This window comes from Poecilia reticulata, chromosome 18 (genome assembly GCF_904066995.2).
Source record: "Poecilia reticulata chromosome 18, P_reticulata-male-v2, whole genome shotgun sequence".
Lineage (NCBI taxonomy): Eukaryota > Metazoa > Chordata > Actinopteri > Cyprinodontiformes > Poeciliidae > Poecilia > Poecilia reticulata.
The window spans coordinates 21,843,165-21,864,441 of record NC_088847.1 but is presented as its reverse complement, the minus strand read 5'-3'; the positions used below and the strand labels follow the sequence as shown (position 1 = coordinate 21,864,441).

Genomic DNA, 21,277 nt, shown 5'->3' with positions numbered 1-21,277 from the left:
AAAATAATAATTAAGCAAACAAAAATTTACTGAAATAAAAACAACAGTTTCTACTGTAAGTTTCCTGAGCAGAACAAATCCCTGAAGAACAAACTGAACCACAGAAATAGCTGATGATTCAGGCCAGCAAGCAATGAAGTGAACATTTTTAAAAACCTGCTACTAGGATCAAAAATAGTGCTAAATATTTACTTGCAGATTACTTACGCAACATATTCACAAGTAATATTTATTTAGAGACAGTTTGACCAAAGAAAACATTTTTTTGCTATAGTGAATCCAAACAGTATAGAAAAAACATAAAGAGTTTAAATAAAGTTTAAATAATTTGAACAAACTGGACTTTAGTCTGCTTTGTCCCTGCAGGCCAAATGAAGTGTGATTATTAAATCCTCTCCTGGACTTTCTGCCACCAGGGAAAGAAAGCTTCCTCTAGGCGTCTAGACCAAGTGCGCCCCCTGCAGGGAGGTCAGAGCAGTGTATCTGGCTGCGGAGGAGGCCGGCGGAGAGGAGGCGGCGTGGGATGCTGCTCTTCTTTTCAGCTCCCTGGAGATCTGAAGCCAAGATAGCGTGTAGCAGCAGCATCCGTACAGGCAGTCGCTCCACACGCTTCCCTGCTCAGAGAGAGAGAGAGAGAGAGAGAGAGAGAGAGAGAGAGAGAGAGAGAGAGAGAGAGAGAGAGAGCTAGAGCTGAACATCAGTGGGAGGCCCAGGCAGAAAGGTGAACATTTACATTCAGGCGCAGAAGAAACATTTTTATTGTTTTATAAAGCAGCAGAACCACCGTTCACTTCTCCTGGTTACCTGAAAACGAGTTTTTGTTGCCCCTCAACAACAATATTTTACTATTAAAGGGGATTTTTATTATTCAAAACTCACTTTTTGCCCGTTTTTATACTTCAGTTTGAGTCTCAACTGCTTGCAAAAAACATCCAGCTGTTTTAATGGTAATAATTGATCACTTTTTGTTTGAGCCGTTTCAAAAACCTCCTGATTGTTGAGTCACATTCCGTTACCTAGCAACCCCAGCCCAGCCTAGCCCGTTACCTAGCAACCCAAGCAGAGTTCCAGAACGTTTGGTCAGCTAGTTTAACAATGGCTGTACAATGGCCGCTGGAAAGACAAGGGTTTTATTGTTTACTTTACCATCCAGAAACCACTTGCTGAATGCTTCTTGTTCAGGACGCTCTACTGATGCTTTTCAAACATGTATGGTAGTTACCCATCTGTTTGCAGCCATTTTAATGTGCGAATGTAAACACTGATTTGGGGGCGTGGCCAGCAGCAGCTTATTTTAATTCAAAGTGACAGAGGCCCTAAAATCTCATTATCTAAGAATAAATTTATGCAGAAAATGCAATGAGCATGTTTTGTATAGACCACAAATCTATCCTCACCTGTTCAAGGAAGCACAATAGGTCGACTTTAATGATTAAGCTAAATAAAACGATGTGGCTGCAGCCGGTTACATGGTGACTACTAAGCAGTGCTCATCGTTGACGTGGCTCTAACTCGTCCTCAGGTGCTTTGTGAGGGAAGCTGCCAGAACCTGGGGTGTGTACTATAGTACTCTGGAGTATTTGGTTATTATCTGCACACTGTCACTCTGTCCTGGATGGATGGATGGATGGATGGATGGATGGATGGATGGATGGATGGATGGATGGATGGATGGATGGAAAAGTGTCTTAAACTGATCTAAATTCTGGCGGCTGATTGGATGAAGCTGAATCTTTTCTTTCTTTCTCTCCTTCATGATCGTCTCTCTGCACCTGCTGAGCCTCTTTTAGTCACTTCTCTCCTCCACCATGACACTTCTTCTCCTCCTTCTTCTTCTCCTTCTTCTCCTTCTCCTCCTCTCTGTGTCTACCGTCTCTTGTGGACACGCTGGTCCACATGAAGGACGTCCACAGAATGTGACAAACTCCCAGCGTTATGTAAAAGCTCGACCTTCGCTGTGATTTCATGTGGGAGGTGACATGAACACCCAGAATAATTTCACCACCCACTAACACACCAACAGGTCCAGTGATTTAAAGGCAACGGCTTCATTTCGTCTAAAAAAAGTGATGAAAATAAGGCGGCCATGTTGGATCAACGTTATGAGCGACCATCGAAGGACCTCATCTTTACATCAGCCTCCATTTCTGTTCATTCAAAACTTTAGAAAGTCCAGTGTGTTGACATCAAGATAGCCACAAAGCCAAATTACCAATAATTTAATATTTAATGACCAAATCATAAAGTTAAGTGGAAGTTTGAGTCATTTAACGACCAAAATGACAATAATTCATCCGTGTCTGGTGAATTTTTGGTTAAAATATGTTTTTTTTTAATTCAGTGGGTAGAAAATCCACAAATTTACGCAAGTAAAAGTAGAAATACTTCAGAATTAAACTACTCAAGTAAGAGTAAAACAGTATTTGGTAAAAAGTACTGAGTAATAGATCAAATTATCAGTCATTTAACATTTAAAAATTACAACATCAGATGAACCAAACTATAAATTTAAATAAAAATTTTAAGGATCAAAATGTAGTAATTCATATAAGCAACAAAAATAACAAAATTATGCAAAATAAAATGTTTCCATGGGCTGCACAGTGGCACAGTTGGTAGAGCTGTTGCAGCAAGAAGGGTCTGGGTTCAATTCCCGCTCTTTCTGCATGGAGTTTGCATGCTCTCCCTGTGCATGGTGGGTTTTCTTCAGGTACTCCGGTTTCCTCCCACAGTCCAAAAACATGACTGTTTTTGGACTGTGGCCTCTCTAAATTGTCCCTAGGTGTGAGTGTGTGTGTGTGTGTGTGTGAGAGTGTGTGTGCATGGTTGTTTGTCCTGTGTGTCTCTGTGTTGCCCTGCTACAGACTGGCGACCTGTCCAGGGTGACCCCGCCTCTCGCCCGGTACGTCAGCTGGAGATGGGCACCAGCAACCCTCCTGACCCCACTGAGGGACAAGGGTGCAAGAAAAGGGATGGATGAAAATGTTTCCATATCAGTTTTTTTTTCAATAATAAACTTATGAAACTTTAGCAGAAACTGCGTCTGAATCTGGTGAATTTTGGTTAAAACGTTTGTTTTTCATTCAGTGGGAAGAAAATCCAGAAGTTTTACTCAAATAAAAGTAGAAATACTTCATAATAAAATTACTCAAACATAAAAAAATACTCCTAAAAGTACACAAAAGCAAATGTAACTGAGCAAATGAAACATCCAGCTCTGCATATTCTGAATGCCAGAGCTAAATGAACCTCGACTTTTACGTGATAATGTTGCTCAAAAACAAACAACGATATAAATCTGTCGCTTCACGTTGCTTTGTTCACAGGATCCGCGCCGTGATGGCTTCATCCTTCTCTCCTCTGGTGGGAAAGCTGCTGCTTTACAAAACAAACAACCTACAGGTTTGGACCCGTTTTCAGAAGAAGTCCTGGCATCTCTGCAGCGTCGGCCCACTCCGCCCTCGGAGGAGCCAACATTTCCAGCCTCCTTCTCTCATGGCAGCGCTCCAGCCTGCGAACACTTCCAGCCTTATCTGTCCTCCTCACTTTCCCAGAAAATAAAAACAAAAAAATGTCTCTCTGCACTTCTGCAGCACGGATCCGGCTCCGTTGACGGGCTTTTTGCTATTTGCATGTCAAGCATCTGCATGGAGAGCTGATGGCTATCGTCTCTGGTCACGCATTATGGCAGGCCGTTTTGGCATAAAATCAGTGTTACCGCACGTACATGATTCCAGATACCTGGACTTGATCATTTTTGACTAGACATATTAGTATATTAGAATATCTCTAATTATATTTTACTGGTAGAAAGTTGTATGGAGCATATGGCAAGCTGTTTTAACATAAAGTTGGTTTCGTCTGACGATAATTTCTTCTCTTACTTGATAAACTTTCTGGATTCTCTTCCTCAGGGGAGTCAAACTCATTTTCATTTTGGATCATCAAAAACATGAATGTTCTTAAAGGGCCGGTTGTACCAGAATGTGTTGATAAAACAGTTTAAACTGTCGAAATATCAGTAAACAGCTGTTTGTTTCAGCATTCAATTAGTCTTCATTAAACTTCAATAATGCTGAAAATCTTTTCACACAGATCAGTCCTTCCTGAATTTAATGATTGTCTTTTTCTGCTTTTTGCAATCAAATCACAGATTTTGTGGTGCTAATTTAGAAATATTTGTAATAATTTTTTTACGATATGTGCGCTTTGAACAATTCAAGTTGTTGGACAACAACTTGAATTCTTGTCCAACAATTTCAAGTTGGACAACTTGAAATTGTCCAAGTTTTTTCTTGGACAATTTCATCTTTGAAAAGTTTTTTTTAATTCTAGAAAATTTCTGAGATTAATCTCAAAATGAGATTTTTAAGCTTTTGAAACTCTTTGATATTAAATTTAATATTCCAGATTTTTTTCTACCAATTTTTAAACTTTTTAAGCTTTGAAATTTTCAAAAACTTTTCTAGAAAATTTTTGACAATGTAATTTTTTTTTTTTTTAGATCAATCTGAAAATGTGAGTTTTTCCTTAGAAATTTTGACTGAAATGTCCTTGTATTTCCTAGAAAATTCAGATATTCTTCTCAAAATTTCTCAGTTTTTTTTTCTTCTAGCAAATTTTCAACTTTTCAGCCTTTGACATTTTCAAAGTTTCTGTAGAAAATTTCTGGGATTGATCTCAAAATTTCTATGTTTTTCTAGGACATATTTTATTTTTCAAAATCAGAAATATTCTCTTTTTGGTAGAACATTTCCAAGTTCTTTTAGCAAATTTTGGACTTTTCAATGTCAGAAAGTTTCTTGTTCATTTTTTTCTTTGAAAATTGTGGAAATAATCACAAAATGTGAGATTCTTTTGTAGAAAATTATAAACCTTAAAATTTTCAAGTGCTTTCTAATTTCTGAGATCAACCTCAAAATTTTAGAGATTTTTTTCTAGGTCATTTTCAACTGTTCAAACTTTGACATTTTCAAGTTTTTTTCTTTCTGTTTATTGGCAGTAATCTATTCCTTTTGCTTTTCTATCTATAATGGTCCTAATTCGCTGTCGTAGATGTTAGTTTATAAAAGTTTAAATTGTTGTAAGATGTGTTTTTCTGTGAGTTGCGGTACCTTTATGCCGTAGCGTTCCCTGACCGAAGCCCTCATGGCCAGAGAGGCCGGAGGAACGCAGCTGATGCAGTCCAGCAGAGGCAGGCAGGGACAGGCGCCGGCCGCACTCGTTACCTTACAGGTAAACAGCGGGAGGCAGCAGCAGGCCAGGCAGCCTGCGCACACACACACACACACACACACACACACACACACACACACACACACACACACACACACACACACACACACACACACACACACACACACACACACGGTTGTGTGGCTATCTTTGTAGGGACTTTCCACTGACTTCCATTCATTTCTACAGCATAAACTTTACCTTTACCCTTTTCCTAACCCTAACCATCACATTCCTAACCAAAACTCAATTAATACCTTAGCCCTAAATCTGACCCCTGACCCAAAAACAGGGTTTCCCCTTGTGGGGACCAGGCTCCGGTCAAGGAGAAATTGGTCCCCACAACGTAGTATGTGTCAGGAAAATCGTCCCCACAAGTTATTACAAACAAACGCACGCACGCACACACACACACACACACACACACACACACACACACACACACACACACACACACACACACACACACACACACACACACACACACACACACACACACACACACACACACACACACACACATGCGCGCGCACCGCTGAGTTCCCTCACACATCCCAGCATTCCCTCTGGTTTCATGTTGTTCACTCACAGTCTCCGATGTCTTTGTAACACTCACACAGTCCGGTGCTCCAGGCTCCGGCCTCTCTGACCCGGTTCTTTGGCTGCCCGCTCACCACATGTCTGGACATGTTGCAGCTGCTCTTCCACAGAAATATACATGGTAACATTTATGTAAAAGAGTAAAAAATACATGTAATCATAGACTGAAATGATGCTGCGTTATACCAAATACTATTTATGGTACCTACTCATTGTTTTCCCAGAGCAATCAGTGATCTAAACACCGAGCACAACATGCATTAAAGGGGCAGAATTGTGTAAAATTGGCTTTAATAGCTTTATGTCATGTTTTAAAGTTAATCCCTCTTAAAAACAAACCTGAAGTTTTGCTCTGATTCTTGTTTTAGAATGCATGTTTTAGAATTAATTTAATCTCCATGGCAACCATTCAGCTGTACAAAACGCCTGGTTGGACTTAGCCCCGCCTTCTAGACGCAGCTCCTCCTCAGAGCTTCTGCGTTGCAGAGCTCCTTCAGACTAGCCAGCATCAATTAGCAAACACCTGGTGGACTGTTTATCAGCTGACCTCATTATAAGAGCTACTTCTCAGTGAAATGTTGGTAAAAGCATTAAAGGGTTAATAGAGGAGCCATGTTGGGATGACCTCCTGAAGGCGGAGCTTAAGAAAGAGCAGGAGCTTCTTAAAGAGACAGAACCCCAATTTCAAGGCTTTAAATTATGAAGTAAATTTTCTTTAAGTCATATTTGATGTAAATAGCATTTTTATAGCGACTGAAGGTAACACACATTTTGTGGTAAAATAGCACTATGTGTCTGGAAAACCCATAATACTGCCCCTTTAAATAAATTAGACCAAAGTTAAACATTTTTTAGAGTGATTTTTTGTGTATCTTAACTTTCCAAACCTTTTGTGGTGTTTTTAAATAAACATATCAGGAATTTGCATTACACATTAACTTGTAGTGGTGATTCTTTTAATAAGACTACATAATGTGAAATGGTTCAATAAAAGGAGAAATTGTATATTTGGTATTAGAGCTAAAAAGAAAACAGGAAGTAAACCAAATATATTGAGTTTACTTCCTGTTTTTACAAACTGGATTTTACCCAACTAAAGACCCAATAAACATTAACTCCAGTTACAGTGAAGTCAAACGTTGAAAACTTACGTGTTGAATTTTATGCTAATTCAGATTTATTTTTCCATCATAAGTTACATTTTAGTTCCGGTTTTTAGCCGCAAATCAAAATGAAAGGACAGAAAGAGTCCAAACATGTGGCTCCAGGTCAAACTGTTGTTCTCTCAGAAATGATCCACGTCCCAGTTCTCCAAACAGAAACTGGAACTGAAACTATAAAACCAACATTTTAACATCTTAAACCTAGACTTACCCGTCTTAGGAGCTGAAATGTTCTGGAATCAAGCAGGGAACAGTTTTGTTCTTGTTTATAAATGACTGTCTCTTGTTTCTGTCCTCCGTCTTTCACTGTGTTTTGGTATAAATATGAAACAGTCAGACGGTAAACAAGGCGGCCATCTTCCCATAACTGTTAACTAATCATGTTAAAAATTCTAGAAACTGCTCACAATATGGAATATTTTAAATAATTAACAGGGAAACTACTGAATTGTCTAAGTATTTTTAGTCCCACTACAAAAACACAAAAAATTACCAAGAATTTTTGATCTAGTTTCTAATGTAAATATTTTAGTGCTCTTAAATAAGACAAAATTAACGTAGAAGTCGCTTTTTTAGCAAGATATAGCAGTGTACTAAGTTATTTACATAAGAAACAAGACAAAAATACTTGGTAAGATTTTGTGTTTTTACAGTGTAGAACCATAGTTTACAGTAATTATTATTAAGACTTGAATATTTTAACACCCGTTATGAGTTAAATATGAAAAGCTTTTCCTGAAAAACATATTCTTTTGGTTTCTTTATAGTTTGAAAACCACCAAAGTAGTACGATCTGTCACAACAACATCAACTGGACTCTGAATTTCAACATTTTCACAGTTGTATTTTCGCATAAACACATCACAGCCTGGACATATCTGATCTGCCGTTGTTCTTTTAAAAGCAAGCGTAGCAGCTATCAGAAGAAAGACACAGTCAGGGGAATCTCACCCGTATTCAGCTGACCCAAAAAATAAGGGCTGGAACTGGCACACAGAGTTTCGCAATAGATTTGTAGAGGCAACATCCATGACACAGCAGAGATAAGCATGGTTCACATATGCTCTCAAATAGAGGCACTGATTACTTAAACTGAACTGTCAGAGGCAGAAACGTAGCAGAAAATAATGTGGAATGAACTGATTTTACATGCCGAGTGAAAAACAGGCAAACCGTTTTGAAACAAATATGTCTGATGATCTATCTATTTTATAAACAGAACACTGCTAAATAGCTTAGCATTTTCTAAATACTCATAAAATGATCCCACTCTCACTAGTGAAGCATAAATTGTTATCTGGATAATGATAACAGCTAGTTTATCTTCATACAATTCCATTATTTTAGATTGTTGGCACACTTTTTACTCCTTATAGACAATAACCAGTTAGCTTTAAATCAACTGTTGAATGGATTTTGTTAGCTAAGGCTAGGTTCTCTGTTAGGCTACTAAAAGTCTTTATGCTAGGCTAACACTTATCTTTACTAATGTATGTGTTGTAAAATGATACACTTGTGGCTAGTAAAAGTCTTTATACAAAGCTAAGCTAACATTTATCATTTTTACAAATATGTGTGGTTAAATGATACCACATTTATCAGCTAGCAAAAGTTTTTAAGCTAACATTTGCTATTTTACCAAATGCTCTTCAACAAAAGCAGCTAGCTTACAAAATGTCACAAAAAAATCAGTATTTTTATTTTTCTGACAACAAATTGGATATTGTGTGTTGTATTTGGTTAGAGTAAATTTTGTTAGTTTGAACCAGGACTGTTAGGCTAGGCTAAGTTTGTATGCTAAGCTAGGTGAAGCTAATATTAATCTGATCATTTCTATTTAATATTGCTAAAAACTTGGTGAAGAAACAATATTTTCACTTTGTACAAATAGAAATTGGACAGTTCACTCATTTTTAAATAATATTTCTTTATTTAGCTTACATAAATATTTATATTCAAACTATAGACTAAAAAAATAAAAAAGCACTCATTTTGTGTCTGCAAGGTATCTTTTTATTAACAGTAATATAAAAATAAGACAGATAAAACATTTAGCAGAGTCAGAATTAAAAATAAATTTGTATTGAAAAGGTAAATTTACAAATGTATTATTTAATGAAATACAAGTAAAACCATAAAAGTATTTACAAAAACGAGTAAAAACAAACAGAAAACAGTAAAAGCATTGAAAAAAGTCTTAAAAAGATGCTTTTTTTTTCTTTTGCAATCATTGCATTTTTGAAAAAGCAGTTGTCTACTTTAAGAGAAAATGCTTAATTTGCTCCTACAACTTATAGTTTTTAATACAAATAGATTCAAATAGTTTTGGTGTTTTGTTTTCATCGCTCTCACTTCAATCCCCCTCATTTACAAAACCGATGGAATGTAACATTTGAAGTTACAGAAACTTTTCATCTCTGGGGTTCCTGTAAAGTTAAAGAGAAAAAAATGAGACAATAATAAAGAGAGAAAGACAAAACATGTTTGTGCTCCACTTACTATATGTGTCTCTAATGCAGCAGAGGCAGAATTTCAGAGCCTGTTTTTTCATGTGATCTGTGGGAATGAGTGGCTTCGGGCATTTCTTTGCATTGCGGGATTGGACTGGACCTGGAACACAAACAATACACATTTAAATGTTTTACAGCATTAACAAAAAAACGGAACCAAGACAAAAAATAAAAAAAACAGATGCAACACAATAAAAACTTGCAAAACTGGTCCTAACTCACTTGTGCATCTGCATTTCTTTATGTCACGTAAAGTAAATCCAACGGAACGAAATTCATCACAATGAGCTGCAAAAAAAAAATAAAAAATCATATGAAATACATGAAATGATTCAATGCACCTTCAGTAAAACAAACAAGAGTTATGGAATGAGCTTTTCTAAGCACACAAAACAAAATGTAAAATAAATCAGGATTTTTTACCCGTCCTGTCGGAGAAGCAGTCGATCAGGACGACCAGCAGCAGAGCGGCTCCTACCAGCTTGGCCATTCTTTCTGCGTTTTCTGTTTTCGCTCCAAAGTGTCTCAAAGTTTCTGCAGAACCGCACCAACTCAGGCTGTTTTATACCGGAACACATCCGGGTCCATTTGGTCTCTCAGATCAAGTCCTGGCATGTTGGGAGAGGCAGGGGGGGGTCGGAGTGTTAATCTCTAACCTCCACATTTACTCATTTATAGGTTATTTACCCTTAGACACAGGAGCAGACTGATGAAAATGTGGGAAAAAGAGTGATGAGAGTTTCATTACTGAATGCTTTAGCATAATAACGGTAACTAAATACTTAAAAATGACTCCACTGTCAAAAATATAGCATAAATCAATAGCTAGAGGTTAGCACTGTTAGCCACTATAGCCAAAGGGAATCAGCTAACTATATCATAAAATATGACATTTAATTTTTTAACATGTTTGTTATTCGGGCTGCACAGTGGCGCAGTTGGTAGAGCTGTTGCCTTGCAGCACGAAGGTTCTGGGTTCGATCCCGGAGTTTGCATGTTCTACCTGTGCATGGTGGGTTTTCTCCGTGTACTCCGGTTTCCTCCCACAGTCCAAAAACATGACTGTCAGGTTAATTGGCCTCTCCAAATTGCCCCTGTGTGTGTGTGTGCATGGTTGTGTGTCCTGTGTGTCTCTGTGTTGCCCTGTGACAGACTGGCGACCTGTCCAGGGTGCCCCTCACCCGAAACATTAGCTGGAGATGGGCACCAGCAACCCTCCCGACCCCACTGAGGGACAAGGGTGAAAGAAAATGGATGTTTTTATTCTGTTTTTTATTTGGTTAGTACTGCAACAAATTTGACTGATTTTTGTTATCTTGAACCAGCTAGTACTGTTAGGCTAGGTTAAGTTTGTATGCTAAGCTAGGCAAAGCTTATACCATGATCTTTTCTAATAATTTAATTTAGTCAAAAATGAGTGGAGAAATTATATTTTCACTTCATAAAAATAGGTTTATGAGATGGTCTGTAATGTATATGTAAAATATTTTGTTGTTGGAGGAAATAAGTTATTAGATTCCAGTGTCAATAAATCAACAGCTGAAGATATTATTGTTAGCATTGTTAGCCATTATGACTGGAGGGAAACAGCTAGCTTACAAAACATCCTAAAAATATATTATTTAAAATTTTCTTAAACCATGTTGTATTTGGTTAGTATTGCATCAGATGTTGAGTGAATTTTGTTAGCTTGAACCAGGCCTGTTAGGCTATGCTAAGTTTGCGTGCTAAGCTAAGCAAAGCAAATACCATAATGGTTCTTTTCTATTCCATTAATTTAGCTAGAAAAATTGTGGAGAAACAATATTTTTACTTTGTAATTTTAGAATAAAGCTGTTATCGGACCATTAGCATTAGCATTGTTAGCCACTATGACTGGAAGGAAACAGCTAGCTTACAAAATATCCCAAAGAAAGTATTATTTTAAATTTTCTGACACCATATTTGCTTTTACGTTATATAAAGTGTCCGATAGTTTCTGTTTGTCTCTCAGGTCAGTCCTGGCATGTTGGGAGAGGCAGGAGGAGGTCGGGGTGTTAATCTCTAATCTCTGCTTTGAATTATTTATAAAATTCCATCAAGATCTAAAAGGAAGCAGGTAAATTATTTATCATCTGTGCTATTAATCATTTGTCCAAAGCGCTGGCAGCTACAAACAGAAACCTGCAGACAGAGGTCACTGTGGTATTTCCAATCTCCTGTCGTTCCAGTTTGTCTGTCCCACAGCATCACAGATCCTCCACCGTACTTCATGGTTGGTCTGATGTTTAGAGTTGCCTTTGAGCCATAATTAATTGAACATTCACCATCATAACTGGTGTTTAAAGATGTTTTTGCTGATGGCACTCGATAAAATGTAATGTTTGTCCTCATATTGGTGACTGCATGATGTTTTTATGACTTTTTGTTTTTATGTTTTCATGATTTAAAGCATCTTGAAATCTGCTACACAAATAAACTTCAATGGATTTTCCAGAAAGTCATACTTAGTTTTGTTCAAAACCCTTCTGCAATTTAGAAGATTCTAGAAACACTGAATAATTTAACAAAAATATAGATTACATGTTGAAAAGGATAGGATTTTTAAAAATATTTCAGCAAATATGTAATTTTCCACCTCTACTGAATGAATTAAAGATATTTTATTTATTATTTTTTTACATAAAATTATGCAATGCCAATTTTTATACATCTCTGAAACTTTATTGAAAGTCACATCAGTACATAAAAGAAGCACAAAGTTGATCAAAAAGAGAGAAAACATTAAAAACACAGTAACAAATTGCATCTAATAACAGAAAAAACTTTCATCAAACAAACACTTTAAACCAGCTGCCAGTGTAGTTTAGTTCTAGTTTAGTAATTATTTTAGCTTTTATTGTACTAACTCTCACGCTTATTACATCTATTTTAAGATTTTTCACCTGCTTTTATTCTACTTTTACTTAAATGTATTGATCCTTCTTCTGATAATTTATAGCTTGTGCAGTTATTTCATTTTAAATGTGCTTTAGAAATAAACTTTAATCTTGGATAGTTGGTAAACTGCTTATTACTTTTATACATACTTTCCACTGATGTACTTTTACCTTCAGGGAATGTAAAGTAAATGTTTTGAATCGTCTAAGCTGGATTTCTTTGCAGCAGCTAAGCTAACATTAGCAATAACTTCCCACAAAATTTGCATCTGTTGAATCTCTGGGATCCTTAATAACGTTTTAAATCTGCCACAACTTTCACCTGTTGAACAGAAACAAACTTGAAGTAATTTTATTGGAACGATCCAGAGTCGGCACATAGCTTCAACTATTACAGCTAGAAACCAGCGATCAGGCCTGAAATCTGAACTTGGTGATGGATTGAACATTCAGAGACACATAAAGATGGTTGCAAAGTCCGTCTTCTATCACCTGCAGAATATTTCCAGGATGTAGACTTTTAATATTTCTGTTTATAAATCACCAAAATCCACTAAAGATCCGCTGCTGTTGCTTCAACCTCCCAGGCGTCTCAGGTCTTCTGATTGTACCCCGCTCGGCATCATCCAGAACCAGAACCAAACATGGAGAAGCAGCATTCAGTTGTTCTGCATCACTGATGATGCAGAACAACTGATTTCTGCCGGAACACTGAGTTCCTTTAAATCAAAGCTAATCCCTCTGTTCAGAGCTGCTTCTGATTAAAACCACTGGAACGTCGATTAATTCTGGTCTGGGTTCCACCTTTTAATGGCTTCTCTTTATTCTGCCACTTTAAAGCAAAGTTTCGTTTTTAAACTTTGAACCGTCTTGTTGCTGATAACTGGCTCGACTTGAATGTGTTTGAGAAATGTTCAGCGGCTCGTTAATCAGCGGCAGGCAGGAGGAAAAGTTAGTTTTACCATCTTTTCCACCAAACTTTGTAAAGCGAACTCGTCTCTGTGGTCAAGAAAAGACTGAACTGAAGAACTGTTTGGTTGTTAGCTAAAAAGTTTATAGTTTTTTTTTCATAAAGTTGATTTTTAAAACAAAAAAGTAACATCTTATTATAAACCACAGCTTAACACATTTCTCACCATTTATCTTGCAACTTCAGCCGACTTTAAATTTTCTGATCTATTCACATCTGTATGGTTTCACTCAGGCTGCTGCCCTCATTCTTATTACTGCTGAGACGCAAACGTTGTACTGAAATACAAAAGAAATAGTTACAACGAAATGGAAAATATACAAACAGAACAAAGGCAACATCTAAAACCAGAGACAGGAATCAGAAACATTAAAACTTGGACTAGGCCATGATTCCCACGCCGTTCTCCTTCGCTTATAACGGCGTTGAAGGAAAACACGAGAAGCTGCAGAACGCTTTCATGGCGTTGGATCCTGCAGAAGAACAAAACGATTAGCAAATCACTTTTCTCTGTACATTTTTAGATAAATCCGGGTAAAAAAAACGTCCTCAGGCAGCTGGACTCACTGCGTCTCGGGTTTCCCTGTATCCTGCAGCAGAGGCAATGCTTCAGCGTCTTCTTCTCCTCCTGGACATGTTCGAATGTTTGTGGTTTGCCACATTTTTTAATTTTGAGGAAACCTGAGAGAAATAAAAAGGAACAGTGATTTTGTTGAACTCCTTCTCAAAATGTATCATTTTCAAAAGAGTGTTCCTGCGACCTCTGACCTCTTGAACAACAGGGCAACTTTACTCAACAAACATCAGTATCAGTTATGTAGAAGAAAACATTTCAGGTGTTTAAATTGATTTCTTCCTTCATTTTGGTTGGGAAACAGTAAATGTATCAGATCTGATGCCAAAAATGTAGAAATCCAGATAAAATTTCAAATAAAAAAAGTATTTAAACCATTAATTTAAATAAAAAAAAACAGCTTTCAGGTATTTCTTGTGTCAGGAACAACGCTATCAAAGTAATTAATAATTAATTTTGATGAATTTTACTCACCATTGTGATTTCCTCCATAAAGTTTAACCTGCTTTTCTTTATAATCTGTGGGTATCAGTGGGTAGGGACACTTTATTCTGCCGGGGGAAATCGCTGAAATGGAAAACATTTATATAAACACCGGCTCTGAAATCTACAAACATCTAAAAATAAAAATTTCTTCTGAAAAAACAAACAATGTTTACTCACTTGAGCATCTGCATCTTCGGATTTCACTGGTTGTAAATCCAGCAGAGTGAAATTCATCACAATAAGCTGTAAAAGAAAAATTCAATAAGTAGTCAAAGTAAAACGTTTTAAATAATGTTTTTAGTGCGTTATAGTAGAAAATTAGTTTTTCTCTTTCGGACGTACCCGTTTTGTCTGAAAAGCAACCGATCAGAGCAACGAGCAGCAGAGTGGATGCTACGATCTTAGCCATCGTCGCTCCAAACGGTTTCAATAAATCTGGAAATCCTCACTTTTATAGCAGCAGAGCTTCCTGGTCCGTTTGGCTGCAGAGTCCTGGATAGGTCATGACACGTCTGTCTGATCAACCTTTATTTTGGGAAACGGCTTTATCGCTTCGGTTTGTTTGTTGAATGCGATGAACCTGCAGATAGCACAAACTCCTGCACAAACATGACTTAGCTCTGATGAACTTCCATCAGTAAACAGGATGAAAGGCAGCAAACGCGTCTGCTAATAACATGACATTATCGCGGGAACAACCCGTCACTTTACTGAGCAAAAACAGGAATTTCACCTCACAGGACGCAGAAACAACAGGTGAGAAGCTGCACCGACACGGTGATCAAACCCTAAAATAGTTTGCTTTTAAAACACAAACACATGATCAGGTTTCTATTTTCAGTTTTTATCTAAATACGTCCATTCCTCTACATCACGTGTGTCAAACTCGAGGTGCGTGGGCCAAATCCGGCCCACCGTAGCTTTTTATGTGGCCCATAGATTCTAGACTAAACACTAAGTGAGCTTAAATATTATGTTATCAATCAATTTACTTCCAAATTTCATCAATCAGTCCCCCCAGTTTCTTGGGAATTATTATGGAAATTCACACAAAATCCATAAATCCCCGTACTGTTTTCACTAATACGTAATTGGGAGTTTATTGCAGATTTTTGTCAAAAACTTCCTTACTTGTACTAAACAGCTGCATCAGCCATAATTAATGTCATCCTATATTCCAGAATCTATGCAGCACATCTACAAAAAGTCGCATCTACTGTCATTAACAAGCCCTAATATTTCCAAATTAGCACCACAAGCACTTTGAATTTTATTGCAAACCATCACAAACCAATAATGAGATCCTGGGGAGACTGAAAAGAGGTTCAATATTACTTTATTTTAATAATTATTTGATATTTTAAAGGTTCTGAGCGAGTTTATCAATACATTCTGGCACAACCGGCCCTTTAAGAACATACATACATACATACATACATACATACATACATACATACATACATACATCCATACATCCATACATCCATCCATCCATCCATCCATCCATCCATCCATCCATCCATCCATCCATTTTCTAACACACTTGTCCCTTAGTGGGGTCATGAGGGGTTGCTGGTGCCTCTCCAGCTAATGGTCCAGGCAGGAGGCGGGGTCACCCTGGACAGGTTGCCAGTCTGTCGCAGGGCAACACAGAGACACACAACCATGTACACACACACACACACACCTAGGGGCAATTTGGAGAGGCCAATTAACTCTACCAACTGCGCCACTGTGCAGCCCATCCCTTTAAGAACATTTGGCCCAAAACTAAAATGAGTTTGACAGCTAAACTGTATTATTTTGAACGGATGTAGATGATGTTGTGTTTTTCTGCTGTTTTTTACAAACCGTTTTATTCCAGTTTTCTGTGAGGCTCTGTTGGGTGGCGCTACCAGATAACAGACAAATTAAAATGATCTTGCAATGGAACATTTTAGGTACAACACAAAGTATTCGTCTACATAACTGTAACTTTCATGGTAAATCACCACCACTGTTCACGTAAAACCTCTCCACCACTCTGTTACTGTTCGCTCACTAGCATTGCATCCATATTGTTTCTTTTCTCAGGCTCAGTGACCTCAGATGACCTTTCTCAGCTCCATCTGCAGCTTATTGACAGCATCATCCCACTCAGTGGACCGACTTTAAGTTTGTGATCCGTGGACTCGTTTAGAGGCAGAAACGGCAAAACCAACCAACTCCTGCTTCTGCTGACAAACACATTTGCATCCATCCGTTATCGGATAAACGTCAGATAAATGTTGGTCTTTTAATTATTTATTTTTAACTGTTCTAAATGTGGAAGAATCAATGGATGTACAACAGAAACGGCTGGTTTGGCATTTTCATAGATTATTTGTTTCATAATAAACTGTCACAACATGGTGACAGATTAAAAAAACACGTAAAAATATATATATATATATATATATATATATATATATATATATATATATATATATATATATATATATATATATATATATATTACATTAAAAGTACATACAGCAGCTTTAATGACATCGCAAGAAAATTCTGCTTCTGGGTTCATGTCTAACCTCTGTAATCAAGTGTTTACGTCTGAAAAATGAGGAAACTGTTTTGAAAGATCCCCAGAAAGACTAACAGACCATTGACGAGGTGACAACAAAGAAATTACACGGGAAGTTTTCCATGACCAGTCAGCTTCATTTGCATCTCTGTAAATGAGCCTGTGGTGTTGCGTAAAGTTCACCAACCTGTTGTGTGGTTGACAGCAGAGTCTGTCATTGGCGGGCCTCTGACTCACACTGTCATCATAAGGAGGCGTAGCGACGCAACATCTCCCTCCCACCGGGTAAACTAGTCTGTAATCACAACTGTCCTCATCGCGTCGACCGCGCTGTGACGTGATTCACGACTCCACGGGAGGAAATCCCCACGGCAGAAAGAGAAAGAGACGGGAGGCCCCTTTAAATCGACGCATTTTCTTCCTCCTTGGTGGGGTGCCAAGTACGGTAGAGAGGCAGAGAAAAGGCTGAGAGAAAGAGCTCCGAACAACAACAACAACAACAACACAGCCACGGCTCTCAGCTGGCACATTTTCACCGATTCAGCTCTTTACCGCGGCGTTTGGAAACCCAGGGTGAGCTACAGCTGCTGTTTGTCTTCATTTGTAACGGATCTGGGAAGAGTTGTTTATAAAAATAAAAAAAAATCGAACGGAAATTAAGTATTTCGACCCACGGATCGATGTGGAAGTATGTTGTTTTTATGTTAGCCGTCAGTGTGACGCAGAGGAAATAATTTTACACCTGTTAGTAGTAATAATTACGGTTGTTTCTGTTTTAAACATCGAGTAACTGTCTGTTTTAATGACACACGCGCCGCTCAACCGTCCCGGATTTAAACCCAACGGTCGATTCTACGTTTATCAACAGGGTGTTGGGACTTTTCCAACTGTTATTACCAACATTTTGGTGCGTTTTATTTGTATTCTTTTAGCCTCTACACGTTTCGGTGTTGAGAACCATTGCGGAAGTGGTGAGAGTCTTCTCGACGCGACAGCGATACGCTTGGGTCTGTGCTGACACCTAGCGGCCGAACCGGAGAACCGCAGCATGTACGGAGCTTCAGGAATCCCCGAGCTGATCCCACACAGCGGGCCGCCCCGTCAGCCCGGCCCGGCGGGTCAGTTCAACCCGGGACACCCGCAGGCAGACGGACACGACGGCGGGGCGAACGCCCAGAGGCTCGGACAGAGGGCTCCGAAACTGGGTCAGATCGGCCGGTCCAAAAAAGGTGCGAGAAACTTCAATCTTTTGCTTTATTCATTTGTTTTCCGGCATTCATTGAACTCACCACCAACATTTTTTTTTTTTTGCTCAAGTTAAAGTAAAAAGTCGATGTTCAAGAAATTAAAATTAAAATGTAAAAAGGCAACTCAAGTACTGAATAACTGATCAAAACATATGTTAATATTTAAAAATTACATGAAACTCAGAAATTTCAGGGGTGGGGGGGGGGAGTTTCTAAAAAAATCTTGAAAAAAAAACTCAGCCAATAAAGTCAATAGAGATATTGAGTCTATTTCTGTCAAAATATTTTGACAGAAATTTGCTCAGTTTTTCTACATAGTTATGTGGAATTTTTTATATTTTATAGATCAAAAATTAAAATAACTGTAAAATAACAAATCAGGCAAAATATATATTTTTTACAAATACATTTAATTCAATATAAAACTAATGAAACTTTAACAGAACGTGCAGATGTGAATTTTTGGTTAAAGGCAGGCTCATTGTTTTTGCTTCAGCAGTGAATAACTGTAAAATGCAGCTTTGCTACTTTTTTTTCTGTCTACAACAGTAAAATAATTTCAGTTATACAGAGTGGTGCGTACAGGCATTATCCTGCTGTCTATTTGTTGGCCAGATCTTTCATGCCATTTCAGTTATTATAATAATTTTTTGTAAGCCTGATTTGTTTTTTGTTTTTCTTTTTGGATCCCTAGTTACAATAGATATAGATAAACGATGCTCAAAATGGAGCATGACTCTTTGACTCTGATCTATATAATCCTATAAAAAGACCAAGATAGTAGCTAAAAAGAACATAAAAATATGGTAGGTAATATTCTCTCTTTTGATGGAGAAACAGGCCCACAGCATTACCAATCCTCCGTCATACTTTACAGTTGCCATAAAAGGGCTTTCCCACAGATGTATTCTTTTTTTATGTCACCTGGAGTGTTTTGGTCTTGGGGGGGAAAAAAAATGAAGGCATCTGCATAAAAAACCCAACATTCAGCAGAAAATGCGTCATAGGAATCAGAGTAAAAGTCCTGAGTTGCTGTGGAGCCAGCAGTTTTTTATCGCTGCGTTTCATCTGACTCTGCAACAGAGATGTTTCTATTTCTGAACTCGCCTCATGCAAATGTGGTGAACTGAATGACGGAGACAGTTTTCCATTGAAACTTCCCAAGGAAAAAAAACATAAATCCAAACTGGGAATTGGCATATTTTTGGTTTCTAAACGTCATACTGACCAAACTAGTCAAGTTCAAGAACAAAAAATAATTTTAAAAAATCATGTTTTGTATGTTTTTGTACTTCCATTTGAGTCTCAGCTGCTTCTAAAAACCAGGCCAAGTGCTTAACAAAACCTTTTTGGTAACAAGTTAATGTTTTTTTTTTTTTGGTGTCTGGAAAATGAGCTATTTTAACTGTTAAAAATTAACTGGCACTGTACCGTTTCCTGCCAAGCCCAGCCCAGCCCAGCCCGTTGCCTAGCAACCCAGGCGGAACTCCAGGATGTTTGATCAACTGGTTTTAAAGATGTATGGATAATAAAATAAATAAAAAAACAGAGCACAAACCGGAGGAGACTGCAACATACGGAGGCGTACAGCACAGTTTAGCCAGAAGGTGGCGTCGTCTGGAGGCGAACATTCACTGAGTTGATCACCAAATATACCAGAAATGGTGAAAACTATGCAATTTTTAAAAAGAAACAAACCAGTTATGTACCCATTTATAACGTCTCCACTGCTTATAGTGTAGGGTGTCGTGTCCTGTTTTTATAGTGTTTCTGTCTGTTGGCTAGTTATTTAACTGTATTTGTTTTTGTGCTTAGTTGTTTTAGGGCAAAAGATTAAATATAGCTGTAGTTGTGCTAATTCCTCCATATTTGCACTGGCATAAATTGTGGTAATGTTGATTAACCTGCACTGTCCTAATCAAATAAATGTAATTAAATTACATTTAAAGTGACGAGGCTCAAAGTAGGCAGAACTGCAGAGACTAAAATCTCATTACTTTTGTGAAAAAAATGTAGTAAACACATCATGTGTAGCCCCTAGACTTATCCTAACCTGTTATAGGAAGCATAAAAGGTCACTTTTAAAGTATGTTTAACCAATTTTATATTGAGTTTAAAAGTATAATATAATCTTTGAAGATTTACAAATACTTCTGCACCTTCTTTCAGTTCAGAGAACTTGCTTGTTGCTATGTTATATATTTAATTTCTCCATTTTTTGTTTTAAATTGTTTTGTAAACTAGTAAACAGAATTCCCAAAAAGGAGATTTTCATTAAGTTTAGTTGTTGAAATTGGCTACATGCTGTCTGTGTTGGCAGAGAATCTGACTTGAGGAAATGTTCCATCGTTTTCTGTTTGAAACCTAGCTAACCATTACTCAAAATCAAACTAAATGGAGAACGTCTATTCAAAGATTAGCTAACAGTTGCTTAAAGTTAACAGTAGTTCAGAGTGAAGCTAACAGCTGCTAAAAGTGAAGCTAACAGCTTGTCAGAGTCAATCAGTTGAGCTGTTTGCTTAGCTTAATTTGAAGTAGATATTTGCCAACACCATCAACACAAAGAGTCAAATCCAGATTGTGTCTTCTAGCTAACAGCTAGTTAGCTAGTCTCTGATGCTAACATAAGTAGCATCGATCAGTTAAAATGTCTTTCTCTTCTTCCACAGTGGATCTGGACGATGAAGACCTGGACGACCTCATGAACAACAACGGCCAGTGCCCCGTCTCCCTGTCGCCCATCTCCTAACTTCACCTCTCAGAAGTGCCAGAAACCCGTTCCAGTCAGCGCTCCTGGTCCAAAGTGTCCTCTGGAGCTGCTGACGGCTCCGACCCGGCTCATTTAGCGCCGCCTGAACGGAGCCCTGCTTGTACATAGTGTCTATTTAACTTCGCTCTGACTGTGAATAAATGAATCTCTGTACCTCTGTAGGCCGTCGAAGGATTTCTTTCAAACCTTCTTTTCTGAAAAGGGCTACTGCTGATCGGCCGGACGCGTCCGTCGAAGGTTACCGATT

At 37.9% G+C, this 21,277-nt stretch overlaps 1 protein-coding gene and 1 long non-coding RNA gene across 5 annotated transcripts; one reads left to right on the top strand and one right to left on the bottom strand.

Moving 5' to 3' along the window:
- Positions 1-440: 440 nt before the first annotated feature.
- On the bottom strand, positions 441-17,307 carry LOC103480591 (placenta-specific gene 8 protein-like). Of its 4 annotated transcripts, XM_008435602.3 has the most exons (13): positions 17,201-17,289; positions 14,799-14,948; positions 14,634-14,699; positions 14,445-14,537; positions 13,964-14,077; positions 13,563-13,869; positions 9,932-10,116; positions 9,731-9,796; positions 9,498-9,608; positions 7,210-9,424; positions 5,825-5,931; positions 5,115-5,269; positions 441-614 (listed from the first exon to the last, which is right to left on the bottom strand). In XM_008435602.3, exons 11-13 carry the CDS (start codon positions 5,922-5,924, stop codon positions 441-443), a joined length of 429 nt encoding a protein of 142 aa, XP_008433824.1. In that variant the 5' UTR covers positions 5,925-5,931; positions 7,210-9,424; positions 9,498-9,608; positions 9,731-9,796; positions 9,932-10,116; positions 13,563-13,869; positions 13,964-14,077; positions 14,445-14,537; positions 14,634-14,699; positions 14,799-14,948; positions 17,201-17,289. The 4 variants fall into 4 exon arrangements, 3 of the variants coding, with proteins under 3 accessions (XP_008433824.1, XP_081455540.1, XP_008433822.1); XM_081599414.1 differs by having other exon boundaries at positions 5,825-9,424; XR_014084656.1 differs by lacking the exon at positions 441-614 and having other exon boundaries at positions 5,205-5,269; positions 5,852-9,424.
- Positions 17,244-21,191, top strand: LOC103480589 (uncharacterized). The gene is made up of 3 exons (XR_014084657.1): positions 17,244-17,586; positions 17,946-18,242; positions 20,930-21,191. It is a non-coding gene; the product is annotated as an uncharacterized LOC103480589 (long non-coding RNA).
- The last annotated feature ends 86 nt before the right edge of the window (positions 21,192-21,277 follow it).